The sequence below is a fragment of the Amblyomma maculatum genome, chromosome 10, assembly GCF_055883805.1.
Source record: "Amblyomma maculatum isolate TAMU_Amacu chromosome 10, ASM5588380v1, whole genome shotgun sequence".
In the NCBI taxonomy this organism is placed as follows: Eukaryota; Metazoa; Arthropoda; class Arachnida; order Ixodida; family Ixodidae; genus Amblyomma; species Amblyomma maculatum.
This window is the reverse complement of record NC_139353.1, coordinates 13731530-13751746: the sequence shown is the minus strand read 5'-3', so window position 1 is coordinate 13751746 and position 20217 is coordinate 13731530. Positions and strand designations below refer to the sequence as shown.

The 20217-nt window shown below is 49.3% G+C and overlaps 1 protein-coding gene across 3 annotated transcripts in view; it reads left to right on the top strand.

Annotated features, from left to right (window-relative positions):
* The window catches only part of LOC146175642 (ninein-like protein), a 547135-nt gene that overhangs the window by 523472 nt on the left and 3446 nt on the right, over positions 1 to 20217 (top strand). For all 3 annotated transcript variants that reach the window (XM_084582042.1, XM_084582041.1, XM_084582040.1), the window contains 5 exons: positions 8436 to 8848; positions 11399 to 11704; positions 12576 to 12823; positions 13204 to 13382; positions 19655 to 19767. In XM_084582042.1, coding sequence (XP_084438168.1) covers positions 8436 to 8848; positions 11399 to 11704; positions 12576 to 12823; positions 13204 to 13382; positions 19655 to 19767 — 1259 coding nt within the window. The remainder of the gene's footprint in view (positions 1 to 8435; positions 8849 to 11398; positions 11705 to 12575; positions 12824 to 13203; positions 13383 to 19654; positions 19768 to 20217) is intronic.

The following is a 20217-nucleotide window of genomic DNA, read 5'->3' as shown; positions in this document are numbered from 1 at the left end:
GCACCCTCATTTCCCCTAATTGATCTGCTTGTAGCTTATGGGGGTCTCGGTTCTGGCAGTCTTGAAGCCATAGGTAGCGTAAGGAGGGTTCTAGCACAGCTTTCGCCCTCGCTCTTGATCACGTTCTACGTGACGCTGGCGGTAACAAAGGACGTTCCACGTCCGCCGCCTTGGCTGAGGGTGGCGCTGGTGAACACTCTCAAGGTTCGTATACAGACAACATAAATACCCAAGAAAGTAGCAGGGGGGACAGCGGCCGATGTAGCTCAGTTGGAAGAGCTCCGGACGCGTTATTCGGAGGTCGTGGGTTCGGTTCCCACCATCGGCACGTTGTTTTTTCTTCTACTTTGTGTTTAATTATCTTTCCCCTAAACAGATTACATTACTAATCTCTGGGATTATCCAAGTAAACATTAAAAAAAAAGACATAAAGTACCATCCCCAACGCTTTCCTTGGCCTCGCCGACTTGGCTTCTTTCCTTCATGTATTATAACGAGCACCCTCATTTCCCCCTAATTGATCTGCTTGTAGCTTATGGGGGTCTCGGTTCTGGCAGTCTTGAAGCCATAGGTAGCGTAAGGAGGGTTCTAGCACAGCTTTCGCCCTCGCTCTTGATCACGTTCTACGTGACGCTGGCGGTAACAAAGGACGTTCCACGTCCGCCGCCTTGGCTGAGGGTGGCGCTGGTGAACACTCTCAAGGTTCGTATACAGACAACATAAATACCCAAGAAAGTAGCAGGGGGGACAGCGGCCGATGTAGCTCAGTTGGAAGAGCTCCGGACGCGTTATTCGGAGGTCGTGGGTTCGGTTCCCACCATCGGCACGTTGTTTTTTCTTCTACTTTGTGTTTAATTATCTTTCCCCTAAACAGATTACATTACTAATCTCTGGGATTATCCAAGTAAACATTAAAAAAAAAATATAAAGTACCATCCCCAACGCTTTCCTTGGCCTCGCCGACTTGGCTTCTTTCCTTCATGTATTATAACGAGCACCCTTATTTCCCCTTAATTGATCTGCTTGTAGCTTATGGGGGTCTCGGTTCTGGCAGTCTTGAAGCCATAGGTAGCGTAAGGAGGGTTCTAGCACAGCTTTCGCCCTCGCTCTTGATCACGTTCTACGTGACGCTGGCGGTAACAAAGGACGTTCCACGTCCGCCGCCTTGGCTGAGGGTGGCGCTGGTGAACACTCTCAAGGTTCGTATACAGACAACATAAATACCCAAGAAAGTAGCAGGCGGGACAGCGGCCGATGTAGCTCAGTTGGAAGAGCACCGGACGCGTTATTCGGAGGTCGTGGGTTCGGTTCCCACCGTCGGCACGTTGTTTTTTCTTCTACTTTGTGTTTAATTATCTTTCCCCTAAACAGATTACATTACTAATCTCTGGGATTATCCAAGTAAACATTTAAAAAAAAAAGACATAAAGTACCATCCCCAACGCTTTCCTTGGCCTCGCCGACTTGGCTTCTTTCCTTCATATATATATATATATATATATATATATATATATATATATATATATATATATATATATATATATATATATATATATATATTGTAAGGAAGAAGATGATACAGCGCCGACGCTAACGACGATGAAGACGTCGGTCAGCTGGCGCGCGCTCTGAGAGCTCGGACTGTCTTGTTCGGACGATATTGTGCTTTGCTCTACGATCGTCTTGTGTCACCGATCGCCGTCTCCAGTCGTCCGAATAACCCGCAATAAACCCCTCTTCAATATATATATATATATATATATATATATATATATATATATATATATATATATATATATATATACCTTAACCTTAACTTTCACCTTAACTAACATTCATAAACTTGAGCGCATACAGCATAAGGTCGTTAGGTTTGTATTTAATTCATATGGCCGTGCGTCTGTCAGCGAGCTTGTGAAGCGTAGTGGATTACCTTCTGTGACTGAGCGCAATCGTATCTGCCGATTAAAGTTTCTTTTCCAGCTCGTAAAAGGTCATTATAATATTAACACTTCCAATTATATTACTTACTCTTCAGGTTATAATACGAGACAAAGGCATGCACTAACAATAACCCCTGTGAACGCGCGAAATAACTGTTTTAAATATCCTTTCTTTCCGAGGACAATTACGGAATGGAATAAACTTAATAGCGAGACTGTAACTCAAAGTTCTTTACTAATGTTTGAAAAGTGCCTGCAAATTTTATGAATTTGAGTGCGTTTATATGCTTGTATTTCTTTTTGTTTTTCCCACCCGGCTATAATCTGTACCAGATCACAGTACCTATAAATAAATAAATAAAAATATATATGCCGGGTGGTCGCCTAGCTCTCGCATCATATCCTTAAAGGCGCGGAGCTTAGGTGTCCTGCATATTTTTTTCTTTCTTAAGTTGTATTCGACTAGAGCTTTCGCGAACGCGGCAACAGTCAATGCATAGTGATTTTTGTTTTAATTCTTCAGTAAAAATTTTCGTGTAGCTTCTTACACGTGCGCGTCGACCTTTAGAAAACATTCCGCTCTGCTGGCGTCAAAAGAACGCATTAAAAAAAAACAACTAATTCGTTGTGTACATGACTTCTACAAATAAAGCACGGATCTCATAGCGATTTCTCATGTTCATGATAAGTTACACCCAAGTACCGCGAATAGAAGGCAGTGTCATTCTATTCTATATATCTTCTTTCTATGTACCTATATATATTTGCAGTTCGGTTTGTTGTGTTTCTTTCTCACTTGGGTGGAACTGCCCATATGTGAAACTGTAGACAGCGTTCTGCCTTCTGAGCTTGCAGCGAGGCAAATTGCTATGATGCTTTTGGATACATTCGGTTACGTGAGCAACGAGTTTTTCAGTTTTAGCTTTTTGTGCACGCTGTTACGTATTAGGCTCACTCTGTTTATCGTGCACCAAACGAAGCCAGTATTAATGGCATACCTTCTTCCACTGAAATTCCTGCCGTTAACGTACTTTTTCCAAGCGCCGTTGCCTTGAAGTTATTCGCCCTTTTATGTAACCCATATTTCGTGCTCGAGCATTTGTTTTATATAACGCACGGAGCGAATGACCCGATGTTAGTCAGGGGAATTTGAGCTCTTCTCCGACGTTTTGGCGTTCGCACTGCACAGTCGGAGGCCGTGTCTTGTGACGCCAGTTTGAAATCCCGAGTCTCTGCTACAGCTGAGACTTTTTTTTAATCTCGGTTCTTCCTTTTTTTTTTCTTTTATGTTATTTTTTTTTTTTTAATTTGGACGCTGTCACCCTTGTCGGTGGCCTCTTACTGTTCACGGAAAATATGTGCAAGCAAACGTAGCGATCATTTTTTATATATATATATATATTGCTCTCTTTGTGTTTGCGCTTTCTGTTTTTCAGTGGCCAATTCAGAGTACCGTATTGATCATTTTTAAGTAAGCGTATGTCGTCTCCCGCTTTCCACTTGACTCCGTCTTAGCTTAGCGAAGACGTAAGTCAGACCATCCGTGTACCGTGGCAGAGTAGGGTCACTAGGGTGGCCCCGCTAAATGCCCACGCTAGTGCTCCTACGGGCTACTAAGGCATGCACATGTAGATACTGAAGTGGTGCGTGCTGGTGGCATTGTGTTAGACCGTTGGTGTTTCTACGAATCATATTGATTGACGGGCGTCTAATATAAGAGGAACATTAGGCATGTTAAGACAGATCTATTGAGTAGAATTCAGCCTGGATATTTTTGTATATACATATTTAAAAAAATCCATATAGATAAGGATATATAATGTGATAGCTGCGGTAGATATGCTGCCGAGAGCTAACAGCTCGCATGAACACTATGGATCGACTACATATTAAGTTGTTGCTGTTTTTTGTGGCGTACTACACCGACGCCGTGCACACCGTGCCCACTATGCAAATCAATAGCTGTTAATAGATAGGACACTTTACGGGATGTGACACATGCATCTGCGCAAAACTTCGTAGACGCGGAAATTGGGCTCTTCGGTCTCACACCGAAGCTCCAAACTTGAACTTGCTCATACTGAGAAAATCGAGCCATTCGAGTTCCTCTTCCCTGATTGTTGCAACCCAATTGAGACCAGAAGTCATCGAATGCCCATCTGGTGGGTATTACTGGTGTAATAACCGGTAATTACGCCGAAAGGCGCATACTTTTTGCGCGCCATATATAAGTACACACGACGTATGTTTGATGATGTTACATGATAGTGTATAGTATGTACAGTGCATGCATGTATATTTGCGTGCACTATTGATCTGCACCTGTATTTATTCGCATATAGCCATCTCGTGTACTAATACAGCTCCGGTCGGCGTTTCTCAGTAAACTTCTGCAGCTTCGTAACTTCGTGAGTGGCTTATTATTGCCGGCAGCGTGGTCTATGCATGTGATAATGCGACAGCCGCATTTTGACGCCTGCGGATTAGGCGGCCCGACTCCGGTCCAGAACGTTGGAGTTTGGGCCGACGTTCAAGGGATATGCGCGCTACTTAGTATACTCCGATGCTGAGTCCTCAGCGTCGTCAGCGTGCTGCTTGAAGTTTGAAATCGCAATTTGACCTAGTGGAATGTTAGTCTGGAGGAACTGGCGACATCGCGCGATTTTCAGTTTGCAGTCCGTCTTGATAAGCAGTGCCCGAACTACGAGACGCCCGAGAGATATTCCCGCGACTGTCGCTACTGAGAAAGCTGTCCTAAGACCATTGCAACTCGAGCTGACCTCTGTAGCGCACTCCTGAGTCGCTGAGCTATTGTTTTCGCCTCCAATTCTCTTTCCTTCTTGATACCAGGATAGGGTCGTGTCCAAATGTCTGTTCTGAAAACGTAGATTATAGGGCGTAAGTTGTGGTTATACTTGCGGCTGATGCGATCTTAAAGGCCCACTGTCCACCCTCCGGTCGAAAATATTTTCTTCCCCGGTGACTGTGAGACTTCGCCCCTAGAGGAGGAGGAGGTAAACTTTATTAAAGAAGAGGTCGTAGGCGCGGGGTGGGTTGGCGTTCCCGTCCCCGCGGTGGGCTCCTCTTCTAGGCCGGACGCCAGGTGGCCGACCGACGATGTCGTTCGGCGACCTCTTCGGCTCGCTCCGTGACTCGGAGTTGAACCTCCGGGTCGGAGCTGAGCAGCGCGGCCCCCCACTGAGATTGGGTAGAGAGCTGCAGACTCTGTGATGGCTTGTCTTGATTACATGAGTATAGGATGTGTGGTGTGTCTGCCTTTTGATGTCCACAGAGAGAACAGACAGGGCTGAACTGCTCTGGGAACCATATGGAGTACATGTACGGATTAAAGAAAGTGTCTGTTTGAAGCTGGCGCCAGGTGACTTGTTGTGTTTTACTTAGTGATCGATGTGGTTCTGGGAAGATTTGTCTTTCTTTCTTGAAGTGGGTAGTAATTTCTTTGTAGGTTGTCATCCGCTCCCTAGCCGACCTGAGCTCAGGGCAGCGCACCTCCCGGTTAACTACGAATCCTCGGGCAAATTGGTGCGCTGCCTCATTCCCAGGATGGTCCGAATGGGCAGGGACCCAGATCAATGTGATAAGGCGGGTATGGGAGATTTTTTGTAAGATTTTGATGGCTGCGGAGTGGGCCCTTCCTTTTGCAAAATTTCGAATTGCAGTTTTAGAGTCGCTAAGGATGTATTTGGCAGTGGTGGAGGTAATGGCTAAAGCTATGGCAGCCTCTTCGGCCTCCTCCGGAAATTTTGTTTTATTGATTGTCGCCGATGCGAGGGGAGAACCTCGATGATCGACAACTGCCAGGGAAAAGGCATCTCTGTCCGCATGTTCTGCCACGTCCACGTGCGCCGTGTCTTTCTGTACTGAAAATCTTTCGTGTAATTTTTGTGCTCTAGCCCTTCTTCTGTCCGTACCATATTCTGGATGCATGTTTTTAGGCAGAGGACGGACTATTAATTGCTCGTGCACGTGTCTTGGAATCGGCAAAGTGTGGGCCCGGGTCCCTTCATATTGTATTCCTGCTTGTTTTAGGATGAAACGTCCCGTTTCAGTGCTTGACAGTCGTTCGTACTGTGCGGTGAGGTGTGCTTCCACCATTTCCGCTAAGGTGTTATGAATTCCTAACTTTAGTAGTGTTTCATTTGGGGTATGACGAGGGAGGTTTAGCGCAATTTTATAGGACTGCCTAATTAGTGAATCCAGGTCGTCTCTTTCTCTAACTGTGAGGGTGACGTATGGTGTAGAGTAGATAACTCTGCTAAGAACGAAGGCTTCTACTAGTTTCCTGGTCTCAGCTTCTTTAACTCCTCCACGCCTATTTGCGATTCGTCTGAGGAGGAGGGAAATTTGGTTCACGGTGTTTTTCAGTTTCTTAATTAGTGTGTCGTTTTTTTGGTTTGACTGTATGAGCATTCCCAAGATTCTTAGTGTTTCCACTTCTTGGATGGCTGCACCTTCCGCGTAGATTTTTATCGCAGGCGCTTTATTCTTTCTTTGACGCTTTGGGTGTAGAATGAGTAACTCAGATTTCTGGGGGGAACACGCGAGTCCCGCGGCTTGCGCCTCCTCTACGACTACGTCTACCGCTTGTTGTAGCGTATCTTGTATCGTGCCAATACTCCCCTTGGTGGTCCAAAGGGTGATATCGTCCGCGTACAAAGAGTGTTCTAGGTCTGGGATTCTTGCGAGTTCGTGTGCCATTTTGATTAGGGTTATGTTGAATAAAAAGGGGGAGAGGACCGAACGCAAGGCCGCAAAATGTTTTTGAAAAGAGTAACTAATAACGCAGTTGCAGCCACCGCAATCGCCCGATTCTGTCATGCCTCTCTCCTTCCGTTCCCTCGCAAAGGTTTTTCACTCTCCTGCCCGAGGTCGTCTAGCCTCCGCAATACAAATTCCCCTTCCTGCTCCGCGTTTGGCGGGAGGTGGGGCGTGGCTCTCCGCGAGCGCGAAAAAAAAAAAACGGTCGAGGGAGCTCGCGCCGCTGGATTGTCTGGTCGTGGCGAGGGAAAAGCGCGCTGCGAGCGGTAGACACCCATCCCTCTCCCGTCAGTCAGCGAGACGGACCAATGGACATCGTTCCCGGTACGTACGTCATTGCTGTGGCCCGTCGGGCCAGCGCAGGAAACGGGGAAGCTGGCTTCCCAGAGGAGAACATGAGAGAGCTTTGAATTGTACTTTCGATGCTTTGCGGCGCGCGTGTCACTGTAGCATTTTGCACAGACTTACCTGATCGAAACACTGGGCTCCTTTGCTTAAAAGGGCCTTTCTTGGACAGTGGCCATTTAAGCGATAGCTAGGACTATTTTTATGCACTGGTACAGCGTTCGCTTATTTCCATCCATATGGCACAATACTTAAGGACAGTGACGAGCTAAACAGAACAACTGCAATAACTGGGAAACTACTTCTATACATAAGGTGAAGCTTGAACGTCCGCTATGAAGTTATTCTCCATTTAAACTAATTAACAACTAGTTCCCCACCCTGATCAACACCTAGAAAACAAACAAAAAAACTACACTCCAATTTGGCTTTTTATTTGTTTGAATGATTGTTGCCGTTTTTTGTGCATATACTCTGATACAACGGAAGAACACAGGGGCGAACGCCCCTCAAAAGAGGCCCTTCAGGTAATGGCGCCGACCAATTTCATAGTGACGTCGTAGTTAACCCCTTTGCACCTACCAGCTATCTATGACGCCACACTAGCTGGTGCGAGGGGCTTATGCCCATGGACGTCACCATCCGTCGATGTGACCGCCTAGAGGTGCATTTGCCACAGCTTTCTCCAATTGAATCCGACGACATAAATTTGGGTTTTATAGGCAATTAAACAAGCTTTTTAATTACCTACAGTGTGTCTTTTTAAGCGCGTGAAATTAACGGCTTTTTTAATATTCGTAAATTTACCACCAAGAATATTTGTTTTTCCGCTGAAAAGTTGCCCCGCCGGGGTGGTGCAGTGGTAAGACGCCTGACTACTGTGCCGGAGTTCCCGGGTTCGAACCTGACCGCGGCGGCTGCGTTTCGATGGAGGCGAAACGAAGTGGCGTCCGTGTGCTGTGCGATGTCAGCGCACGTTAATGATCCCCAGGTGGTCGAAATTACTCCGTAGCCCTCCACTACGGCTCCTCTTTCTCTCTTTCCACTTTCATTCCCACCTTCCTCCTTTCCCTTACGGCGCGGTTCGGGTGCCCACAGAGCAAGTGTGACAGTTACTGCGCCCTTCCCTTCCTGTGAACCAATTATTATTATTATTACCCTGGAAAGTATCTAACGAATATCTTTATACCTCAAAAGAGGAAAGTGAAAGCAGTTAGATGCATGGTGACGCTAAATGGGCCCTCCAGCAACTAGAAACAAAGTGCAAAACGAATAATATCGTGGGAATGATTTTAATGGGCACTTTCTTTTACGCGGATGGCGCAAACTCGCAATTCCCTTGTCTTTGCATCGTTTCTGGCGGCGCAGGCATCCCGTGCGTGGCGGACGCGTATCAGCTGACGCTGGAGGCGGCCGACGAGCTGGGCGAGGCTCAGAGAGAACCCCTGGAGCGGCTTCGCGTGCGCTTCGAGCAAGCTCTTCGAGACATCGAGGAGCGGTGGCGGCAGCGGGTGGCCGACCTCGAGGCCCAGCTGAGCGGCCAGCCCGAGGTGGACAAGGACTCCATCGACTGCGCCCAGTCCACCATCGCCAAGCTGCAGGACGAACTGAGCATGCGCAACGTGCTCGCCGAGCGCCTCCGGGCCGACGTCACCGCGCTACAGAACCAGCTCGCGCAGCAGAGGGAGCAGCTAGCCGCGGAGCTGAGCCTCAGGGAGCAGGAGCTGGCACAACTGAGCGAGCAGAGGAGGGCCTCGGACGCCAAGGTCCATAGTCTGCAGGCGAGTGGGTCCGTCGCGTCACAGTCCGCTCGAACACTGGAGAATGGGAAGCTGGACAAGTTCGTTTCAATTCGCAATAGCTCGACTTCTACAGCCCGACAGACGCAGAGGTGACACAGCACTGCACTGTTTCACGAGTGCAACTTTGCCCTGCTTCATGCTTGTGCATCTGGCGCTGTAAAAGTATGGCTTTTGTGAATTCACCTCAACGTCCTGTGATCATGATCCACTATACTCTGGCTGTTACCAGGCATCACCGCTTGAACTAGAGGCCGTAAAATATTTCTAGATGTCTGAATAATAGCAGGTTTGCAGTTGTCGAAAACGAGGGATTTCGCTCATCGCTCTGCTCTTCCCTATCCGAGTTGGTCGTTCCCCCGTCCGGGCGGCAGGCCTTCTAAATCGCAGTTTCTCTTTATTCTCCGCTTTTAGAGGAAGTCGTAAATTTTATCACGTGCCTACTTCGTGTCTCCGTCTGGCCAGGTATTTTTCAGGGAGCGCTGTTCATGGCCTCCGCAATGGAGGAGCTGGAGGAGCAATAGCGCGTCGCCGGAGCCGATTGCGGCGGCGACGCGCTGTTATACTTAACATTTAGAGACACTCAACTGAGATAGCTACTGTGGTGTCTGCTATTCGCACGCTACTCTTCGGCAGACTACAATGCTTAGCGGGCGCGTCAGCTATATGTAATCGGGGTGCCGCGTGTTCCCGGTAGCAGTCACGCTTGTCGCAGTTGCCCACTCATTATTGCGGTGCTACTGCGGACGTCCTTGTGTGGACACGTGCTTACAGTCAGCGCCAAAGGGGGCGTCGAGGTATGCGTGAAATACGGTTGTCATTATATTTGGGGACGAGTTTCTGCTAAAACATTATGCAGGAGGATAGGAAAAACAAAATATGAAGAAAGTGCACAAGAACGAAAACGTATGCTTTTTTTCTTTTTTTTTTGTGCCAGAATCATTCGATCAACGAAAAAATTACGCCCGATTTTCATAGCTCATCATATGCAAAGTTAAGTCTATATGATGGCCCGTCTTCATCCATAGCGACGCAAGTAGAGGCGCAGCGCAGGTCCTCAGCTCTCCTCGCACCATCTGCAGTGATTCATACTGCAATAGCAGGGGGCGGCAGAAAATTAGGTGGGCGGATGAGGTTAAGAAGTTCGCAGGGGTCAAGTGGATGCAGCTAGCACAGAACCGGGTTAATACGGAGAAATATGGGAGAGGCCTTCGCCCTGCAGTGGGTATTGTCAGGTTGATGATGATGATGATACTGCAAATTTTGTATCCCTCTCTGGAATGCATTGAAGAAAGAATGAGTAAACGGTGAAGAGGGAGAGAGAGAGTAGTGGGGAGAATATGCAGGGCATGAGCGAAGCAGGTGCCCTTGAGTTTCGTCATCAGCAAGTCTGGAGAAGTGGAAGGTCTCCAGGGCAACGAAAGGTAAGTTGGAGAGCAGGGAATTGCGCTTAAAGACTAGCCCCGTGAAAGCGCAACAGTGACCGCACCCGATACCCGATACGGCGAGCGACGCTGAGCCAAAATTATTTTTGTTGCTTTGGAAATATTCTAGGGAGGGGATACTGGACGCAGGCTATGTCTGTCATCTTGTGGCGTCGCTCAGCATCCAGGGGGAAGGCGCCTGAGAGAGCATCGGGCGTGCGCATATGCTGTCCGTGAATGCTGACTGACGCGAGGGGATAGAGGCCGAAGATGAGGGCGCGCAAGCGACACGTGACTCCGCATTCCGGAGTATAACGCACGGAAGGAGGTTATAACCTCCTTGAACACACGTTTGTAGAACACCGCCCGATGACGGCCGCCATGGCCGCAATTGTGAAACGCGCACTCTTACTGGTGGCTGCAGCTGTGCTATCGCGCGCCAGGCGACGGCATGCCTTAAATTTAGGGTAGAAGCTGCATCATTTTTAATCGCCGATATATTCGGCATTATTAAAGCTAGCTATTTTTAAGTTTTGCGTTGCGGAGGCGACTGGTGGAATACTGACTATTCGGGCGCGTTTCCTGGATTTTTATGGTCCCTTTAAACGCAACAGGCATCCGACATCCCTATCTAGAGTTAATATGTACAATAAATGATATCAATATTTATGCCACTGTATCTCTGCCTGAAATTCCTATTGCCGCCAAAAAAAAAAAAAAGAAAACAAGAAGACGCCCAGTGAATAATTTCGCTGTTTTTTTTTTTTTTTTAGTTCTTGTTGCTACTTTTACCAGCAGTTGTCTGAATTTGTATCATTTGTCCTACACATCTGCTGCCATCATGCCTCATAATGCGAAGGGTGCCCTGATGCCTGTCTGGGGAATTTGGCTTCACTTTGATCCGCGGTTGAAGTCATTAAAAACGTGATTAAACCAGGTCGTGACCACGAACACCGCTTGCACAGCTTGACCCCCTTAGGCACCAACGCTTACCCTTGTACTTTATAATGTCCTTATCACAACTTACCGCTGCTCTAGGCTTTTTCGGTGCTGCCACGCGATTCGTGTAGTCGTTCAACCACCACTACCCTTCTTGTATGAACCGCAGGCAAAGCTGGATGAAGCCGAGCGGAAGGCAGAGGGAGAGTTGTCCGGCAAGCGGGACGCGTGGAACGACGAGCGCGAGGCTCTGCTCGCGGAAGTAGAGCTGAAGACGCAGCAGCTCGAAGAGCTGAGGAACTCAGTGGTCGACGTTACCGTGTCTGCCGAGGCCGCTGGTCGCCTGCAGACGGACGCCGACGCGTCCCCGGCGGCGGGTGTCGAGGGCGGTGAATCATCGCGAAGCCTGCAGGCCGTCTACGAGTCCAAGCTCGCCGAAGTGCGCAACCAGGTGGAGCAAGACCTCGTGAGAAAGGTGAGCTGCCTTCCACAGCGACTTTTGTGCGGCTTAGTGAGCGAGAGTTAGTGCAGTGTACACATTATGAGAGAGGGCTGGAGACACAAGGCATGAAAAGAACTGCAATATACTTCAATTTAAAGGCCTTGAAGCAGCGCAGAGAGCTTGGAAAAGGAAATGGAGTGGCGATGAGAGACATGGTCGCGTATTTCGAGTTTGCGTCGTTATCTCCCCAACTTCGAGTCATCTGATTGGTGGAAGCACCGGAACCGGAAGTGATAGTGGCATCCAGTTCTGGTATGTCCACCAATCAGATAACTCGGGATCGGGAAGATAGCGACACTTTCTATAACGACGCAAACTCGGAATACGGGCCATGCAGGGCAGTGCTGAGCAGAAAGTGAGCTTGGATTTAGCGGGACTCAAAAGAAAAACACGTTCTTTGACATGGCATGCAGTGCAAAGAATAGATGAGAGGTGGCCTGTTAGAGCAGCATAGTGGAGGAGGAAGACGTAGCGGGTGGTGACAAAGTGTCCGCTGAAGGGATTAGATTCACAAATTTTCTAGTACGGGCCAGAGTCAAATCCGCGACTTTTCGTCCATAACGCAGAGTCCGAATTTCCTGAAAACGGACTCTGCCTTCCTGCGAAATTTCCTGAAAATACGGTGTCGGCATTGTTGGCGTTGGCGTTTTGGGCGAAAAATCACGGGCATGGCTGTTAGATAGTAGCTGGCAGATGATGTGGCCGCGTTTGCAGGGTCATTTTGCTTCTGTTTAGTTTTCGCTGAAATTCATGTTACTGCTATGGTAAATGGGCGGTGATTTCTCTCTCTCTCTATCTCTCTCTCTCTTTCTTTCTCTTCCTCTCTTTCTCTTTCTCCTACCAGGTGCGCACCGACGTCGAACGGGAGCTGCGCATGAGCCTCGAGCAGAACCTGAAGCTGCAGCCGAGCCGGCGAGACAGCGACCCCCAGGCCCAGCTAAGGCCGCAGGACCTGACGGCGCAGCTGACGGAGGACATCTGCCTGCTGCTGAGGCAGTGTCTCCGCTGCGGCGGAGCAGCCAGTGGCGACGGAGACACGGCGCCCGATGCTCAAATCCAGGGTGACCCTGCAGGTGGCGAGAGGGCAGCGAGGTCAGCACAGCCGACGTGCAACATGCGAACCCCTAAAAATTATATTTTCAGCTCCATGGTTTCTATCCTCGGCATTTTTTTTGGCACATTCGCACAGTGACGCTACTGGAGTGTCGCGTGACGAGAAAGACAATAGGCGACGATAATCCTCACAAAACTTAGAAAATTTTAGCGTAATATCGATAACTGATAAAGAGACAACACACGAAGTTGTCCTCACTCTGTAGTTTTTTTTTTTTTTTTTGTCTACGGCTATTTTCTCTTTTTCATATTTCAGCTCATGTTTTACAATTTTAACATGTACATACAAGCTGGCTCCAGTTCAATCAATACTTCCGTAAACCACGCTTCTTACTCCTTGCTAATCAACCCGTTAATAGGGAAGGCAGCGAACCTGGCACGAGTCCGCACGGCGTCACGTCAGGCGCGTCACTCCAGGAGCAGCTGGCCAGCCTCATCGGTAGAGCCATCAGCGTCGTCGAGAGTCACCTGGAAACGCTGCACCTGCAGGAGCACCAGCGCCTGCGCAAGAACTGCGAGGAGCAGCTCCAACGCATCAGTGAGTCCATGCACTGTCAAAATCCTACCAAACAATACGCAGCCATTCGTGCAAGGCCAATAGTGAGGTATCACTGAAGAACTCGATTAATTTATGCGACTGGAGCGGAGACTTGATTATAGCTTTGTCATTCTTTGTTAGAAGTATACAGTATTCCGTTGCTTCTAGGCTGGACAGCAGGGCTTGTTTTACACCGTGTGCGTGCGTACCAAATCTCTCGAATGTGTGCTAACGCCCCCATGGCCTCATAAGCTTTATTTAGTCTCCTAGGCGTGCTGTGGCAACAAGCCTGGGCAATATTATCCTTGGCGGAGGATAATAAGGCGGTAGTCCTCGTTATCTTATATTTACACAGAATAATTATCTTTATAGTTTTATCTGTGAAAAAGATTGCAGCCGATTTGCACAATTAATCAACTGCTAAGTAGGTGCGCCAGCGCCGCTTACTCCTGGTATACTTTTACATGCATTTTTACACTTTGTCGAAGAACAAGGAATTGCGCTTGAAGGCGAGCCCATGGAGGTGAGCACAGGCGCTTCACGATGCGGCAAACAGCGCGGAGCCTAGATCGAGGGAACACCGTGCGTGCACATCTGCTGGCCTGTCCGTGAAGGCTGAAGGTTGGCTGACGCTAAGGGAAAGAGGGCGAAGTTGGTAGCGCGCGAGCGACACAACTCGTGTTTGTACCTACAACACTGCCCAGTGACAGCCGCAACTGTGATGCGCGCTGCAGCGCTATGACGCGTGCATCGCCACCTCCCCTTTCGCGGTTCAGGTTCACGGAGGAACAGAGAGAGCGCGGTTTCTGACAGACATCGGCGAAATCCGTCATTGCAACTAGTAGTGCTATGCATTAAGGTTCCTAAACTCGGCAACGGCTTCCTTAAACATTGGGTGTTACGTTTCGTATGCTGTCGCTCCAGCGCGGCCATTCTAGCACGAACTTCGTCCAAGACAGCAGTTCCGAACGTTTAAGTTCCGCCCCCTGTGCATTGTGACCAGTTTCTTGCACGGCGGCTAACAAAAATTGTTCTTCTGTCGTGCGCGCGGTGTTTTGCTGTTTTGCCCCGAGTACCGGCAGAACGAACGGTCGGCGTTTTGTGTGTTTGCGTATTTGCCAAGCGTTGACAGTCGAAAAACATCCCCAGAACGAGGGCAGTAAACGGCGGTGAGGACCGGAAGACCGTCGCCTGTATGGCGGCAGGAGCGAAAGAAATGCTGTCTCCCGCGGAGCGCTCCGCTTTTGTCATCCGAACTGGCCGCAGTCCGCGTGTGAGAACGGCGGCGTATGCCTGCAACGTTCTCCGGTTTTCCAGCAACCCTTCCGATCGTAAAGAAATTGAGAACTTCACAAAAACTTCGCAATTCAGTGTAATCTGGCAATGTTAGTTGTGCTCGGGCTTCGTCGTGGAATGCCAGACGGGAAGAGTAAGGAGCCTACCTGACTTCTTAAAGGCCCACTGTCCACCCTCCGGTCGAAAATATTTTCTTCCCCGGTGAGACTTCGCCCCTAGAACGCAAGGCCGCAAAATGTTTTCGAAAAGAGTAACTAATAACGCAGTTACAGCCACCGCAATCACCCGATTCTGTCATGCCTCTCTCCTTCCGTTCCCTCGCAAAGGTTTTTCACTCTCCTGCCCGAGGTCGTCTAGCCTCCGTAATACAAATTCCCCTTCCTCCGCGTTTGGCGGGAGGTGGGGCGTGGCTCTCCACGAGCGCGAAAAAAAAAAACGGCCGAGGGAGCGCGCGCCGCTGGATTCAGTCTGGCCGTGGCGAGGGAAAAGCGCGCAGCGAGCGGTAGACACCCATCCTTCTCCCGTCAGTCAGCGAGACGGACCAATGGACGTCGTTCGCGGTACGTACGTCAATACTGGGGCCCGTCGGGCCAGCGCAGGAAGCGGGGAAGCTGGCTTCCCAAAGGAGAGCATGAGATAGCTTTGAATTGTATTTTCGATGCTTTGCGGCGCGCGTGTCACCGTAGCATTTTGCACAGACTATCTCCGGTACCTGATCGAAACACTGGGCTCCTTTGCTTAAAAGGGCCACTGGTAGCACTTCGGCACGGCAGCTGCTGCGACATCCACGCGCGCCGGCTTTAAAGCTGTACTCTTCGCACTGCGACTCCCAAGACCAAGTTTGGCGCAACTTTTACCTTCAGCTGCCGGAGTGGATATGTGGCTGTGTGACGTCACGTCACGTGATCTGCTGTGAACAGGCGCCGCAGCTATGGCCCCTGGAAAAATCGCAGCAGCGCTCACTGGTGTGTCCACGTGCTGCTTCGCAAGCGCTTGATACTTTAGTCTCGTCATGGATGAGAAGCACGCCTGTCCGAGTGCATCAGTTCTTTGGCGCAGGCGCCAGGCTGAGTCTGATAATCCTGCCGACATATCTCGCTGGGAAGAAGCGAATATTTAATAATCCAAACCACAGTGTAGCCATGCGCAACAGAACTTCCGCTCGTATAACCAGAATAAACCTCCACATTTTTTTTTATTTTTTTTTTTTCGGTTTCCTTTGCCACCCGGCCGGCCGAAGAGGGTATCATGTCAGTCCTCCCTCTCGCTGAGCAAATTCTCTTCGGAGCTGCAGCCACTTGTAAGGGTTGTGAAGGGATTGAGAGACAAAGCTAGAAGCCGGATAGCGAGGCCCGAGGTCAATAAACGTCTGGCAGCACTCATGTTAGCTGTACCATCTCTCATATGAGTCTCACACAGGGCGCATAGCGAGCGCGACAAGGAGGAGCCACTGCTCCCGGTTTCTTGGTTTGTCTCACAAAATGAACCATTATACGGAGCTTATCCTAAGCCGTCGTGAATGAAATTCGCCCAAAATCGCCGACTGTAGAAAGCAGGAAAAAAAAAAAATACGAAGATGCACCGCGACAGAAGAAAGAGGGGAAGGAGGTACAGGGAAAAAATGGAGTGGTGCTGTCACTGACATAAAAAAGATAGATATAAAACAAAAAAAAGAAAATAATAAACCAGCTTAGTGGCTTTGCCCCTTATCACTCTCGCAGATCGCTATCAGTGATACTTAGGGCTCACAAGGGGTGTTATCATATATACGAAAGCGCCGGCGAGGCGTTTGTTTTGTTGCCCTCAGACCTTGCGATCTCACTTCTAGCTTTGCTTCGTAATCTCTTCGGCACCCTTGCGAGCGGCTGCAACACCACGGTTGGGCAAGATTGAGCCCAACCCAGATTCCATCTGCGGGTGCCTGGAGAAAGAAAATAGTAAACCAAAAAACCAGCGCGCGTGGATCTCGCATCAGATGTCGTCCCGTAACAGAACACCCGACCTGTACGCTCCGGAGTCTCAACGTTTGCATAAACAAGCCCAAGATTTCGTCGCCGAGCAAGACTGAGTGGCCGTGCTGGAGCGAGCTTGGGGAGCGCCAGCGCGAAGCAGCCGCCGCGGCTTATGTAGCCTGTTCAATGCTATTGTCCAAGCCGAGCATCGGAATTGCGTATGCTATCGTTCTGATTTGCTAAGCTGTTTCGTGACGCCATTAATTTGAATGACGTCAGTAGCCGTTGCCATAGCAGCCTACAGCAACCACCGGGACCCTAGCAATTAACCTCCCCCCTTTTTGAATCTCGCAGACTGGAAAAAAAAAAAAAAAAAAAAAAAAAAAATTATCGCGAGCATGCATATATATGGCAGGTGACAAGGCTCGGCACTGATTTTGGATGAACGGCCGGACGGGCGGAAACAAACAACTTTATTATAAACAAAATAAATTTTTCAGGTGGGTCCTTTACTGGTCCAGGAGTCTACAGGCTTGAGCTTTACATAAGTCTGATTCACCAGCCATTTCTGGCCGGCGCGCTGAACGGTCCAGAAAGCAGCCGGTGTATCTGGTTTCGCTGTCCCCAAGGGGGACTGGGAAACCAGATACCCGAGTGAAATTGAAGCCGCGGATGACGCGAGCGCTTAGTGTCGCCGGATTGCTGCACTCCCGATATTGGAGATGGGATACGCTCCGACAAGTTTCTGAACAGCCTCCGAAACGTTGCTGCAACCTTCGTCTGCTAGACGTAAGGGCTGCTTACGAGGCAACCGGGTTTCGTAACTGCAGCTCTAAAGCCCTGCCGCCGTTGGGAGAGTTGCGCCACACTTTGCCCTGCTGAATTCTCACGGGCTACTCGCACGATTATTTTCAGCGACTGAATCTAGCTCTTTCCAGATTAACAAGAGTGGGAGGCAAAAAACGGCGCAGTAACTGTCTCGGTCACGACGGTGACCTGAACCGTGCCACGAAGAAAAGTACAATGGTGAGAAAATTGTTGCCGTGGTAGGAGTAATTTCGTCCACCTGATGCTGTTTAAAGCGCGCAGCATACCGGCGTTTGACATTTCTTCGCCATCAAAATGCGGCCGCGATTCGATCACGCGACTGCGTCCACCGCATCGTCATGTTGCTGCCTGAACTGCGCTTTCCACGGGGCGACAAGCGCTGGTCAACCAGGATACCGTGGACCTTTAGCACGCGTTTGGCTTCCCTGTTTGAACATAGTGAAGGGCTTTATTCACTCTAGCGCTGTAAAGCATTTGCAGCGATTCCTGACTGGCGATCTGCTGCTTTTCTGCCGCCCCGAGCGTTTCATTCTTCGTTTTTGTTTTTTTTTTTCGGAGACGTCACCGCTGTATTAAGTCGTGACCAAAAACTACCGATTTCTGCTGCTCAGCAGCAGGGTTTCTATTCGGAGCGGCATGTGACATGAAGGGCAGAGAGAGAGAGAGTGTGTGTGTGTGTGTGTGTGTGTGTGTGTGTGTGTGTGTGTGTGTGTGTGTGTGTGTGTGTGTGTGTGTGTGTGTGTGTGTGTGTGTGTGTGTGTGTGTGTGTGTGTGTGTGTGTGTGTGTGTGTGTGTGTGTGTGTGTGTGTGTGTGTGTGTGTGTGTGTGTGTGTGTGAGAGAGAGAGAGAGAGAGAGAGAGAGAGAGAGAGAGAGAGAGAGAGAGAGAGAGAGAGAGAGAGAGAGAGAGAGAGAGAGAGAGAGAGAGAGAGAGGGGCGGCGAGGAGACTGACGTGCTGACGAACAAGCGTGAATGATCTTAAACCTGATATGCCATCCAGGCTCGCGCACCTCCTAAATTGCCCCTGTAGTTTTTTTTGTTTTTTTTTAAAGAAAAGTTTGCCAGAAGTCATAAGTTGAGAAAGGGGAAATGGAATGCAGGAGATAGAAAGTTAAAAGAAGAAGTGAAGTCCAGTTTCACTGAGGCAGTCGCAGAGGTTGGCGGTGTAGTGGTTGTCCAGTTAAGAGTGCATTTAGAAACTTGGCCTCACCTGCAGTACTCGATAACAACGTACAAGGAGAGTATAAACATCTGATTAGGTAGAAACCATGTCGAGGTTCAGTAGACTAGAAACGCAGTCTAATTGGTAAAAGCCGCACTGTTAGACGTGCTTTCTGACATTTTCTGTGCCGTAGTTACACCATTGCTGGCCAACGTCAAGAGCGGCACCGAATCATGTTAACTAAGTTCACATTTATATATTAATAGCTGTCGTGGCCACCGGTTTCAACTGGGAACCTGTAGCTGGCCATGTTAATACTATAGCCATATCAGTTTTTAGAATTCCGAATACGCCGTTACCGTTATTCGGCGATGTTGCCCGCGCGTCATTCGAAAATCGTGCGACTGCTGGTGTAGGCGGATGCTGAGCACCCATCTGCACACTTCACTTCACAGACCACCTCCAATACCGTCTTTTCCGCCAGTAGTCAGCCGCGCCTACCTATTTTGGGCGCTGGACGCCAAATGCCATCGTGTGCACGCTTCGTGGCGGGCGCGGGCCATGCTGACTTATTCACCCCTCTGTCTTGCTACGATGCTGTTTTCGACGCTGAGCAACAATGTACCCTACAGATTTTGCTGCAGTCGCTCTAACCCCTGCTCACTCCTCAGCCCTGTCGGCGCAAGGTACAATATCACCTAAACAACGCGAAAACCTCAAGACAAAGAATTGGAAGCAACGAGACAAAAATTGTAAAAACTGAAATATGGGATTGAGAGGCAAGTCACATGATCACGGTAGCTGTCTTCTTCTTGTCTTTTGTTTCTTCCCGTTTGCTAGAATCAGTGCGTCTCAACTTGCTGTCCTACCGGTCCTACTACTGAACGTATTAGTGCTGTAGTCGTAACACGCATAACCTGATCACTAACCGTAGTGTTTAACTCTTCGCCTTTTCCCTCCCCCACCCCTTTTCCCACCACTCTTCTCTACCCTTTACACGCCTCCCGCCGAAACCGCTACGGCCGCCGCGGTCAGAGCAAAAGCACATGATGGAGCGCTTGGAATGCGAGCTTCAACACAGTGAGGAGCTGGAGCGGCTCCGCAAGCAGCAGCAGTCCGGACCCTCGGCGAGCCAACGGCAAGGCGAGGTTCGTACCCGAAACGTCTCTGCCTGCGGCTTCCCGGTGGCTGCTTTCATCTGGCGCTGGTGGCTTCGACCTCTGCTCTCCATCTTCGGGCTCGCGCTCGAATTGGCTCTGCATGCTAGCTCTGTGATTCGGGGCTACTTCGAGTCCTCGCCGCCTTGCGAGTAGTCCCAGAGGCGGGAAGCATTATAACTCTGCGATACAGCTGCATTTTCTACACTAACGCGCAGTGTTGTGATGCTGGAGACTGCAGGTCACGTGCACGCTGTTGCCCCCCTACTTCTATATTTTGGTCTACATTTAACGGGTTGATCGGACACTCGTAGCAACTGCCAAGCGGCCTACCGTGTTAATAATCGTGTTAATATCGCGACGCAAGATTCCTTTGAAAATAATCGAGCGTTTTTGTTTGATTGTTGTTTGCTTGTTTTGCAGTTATGTAAATACAGAGCA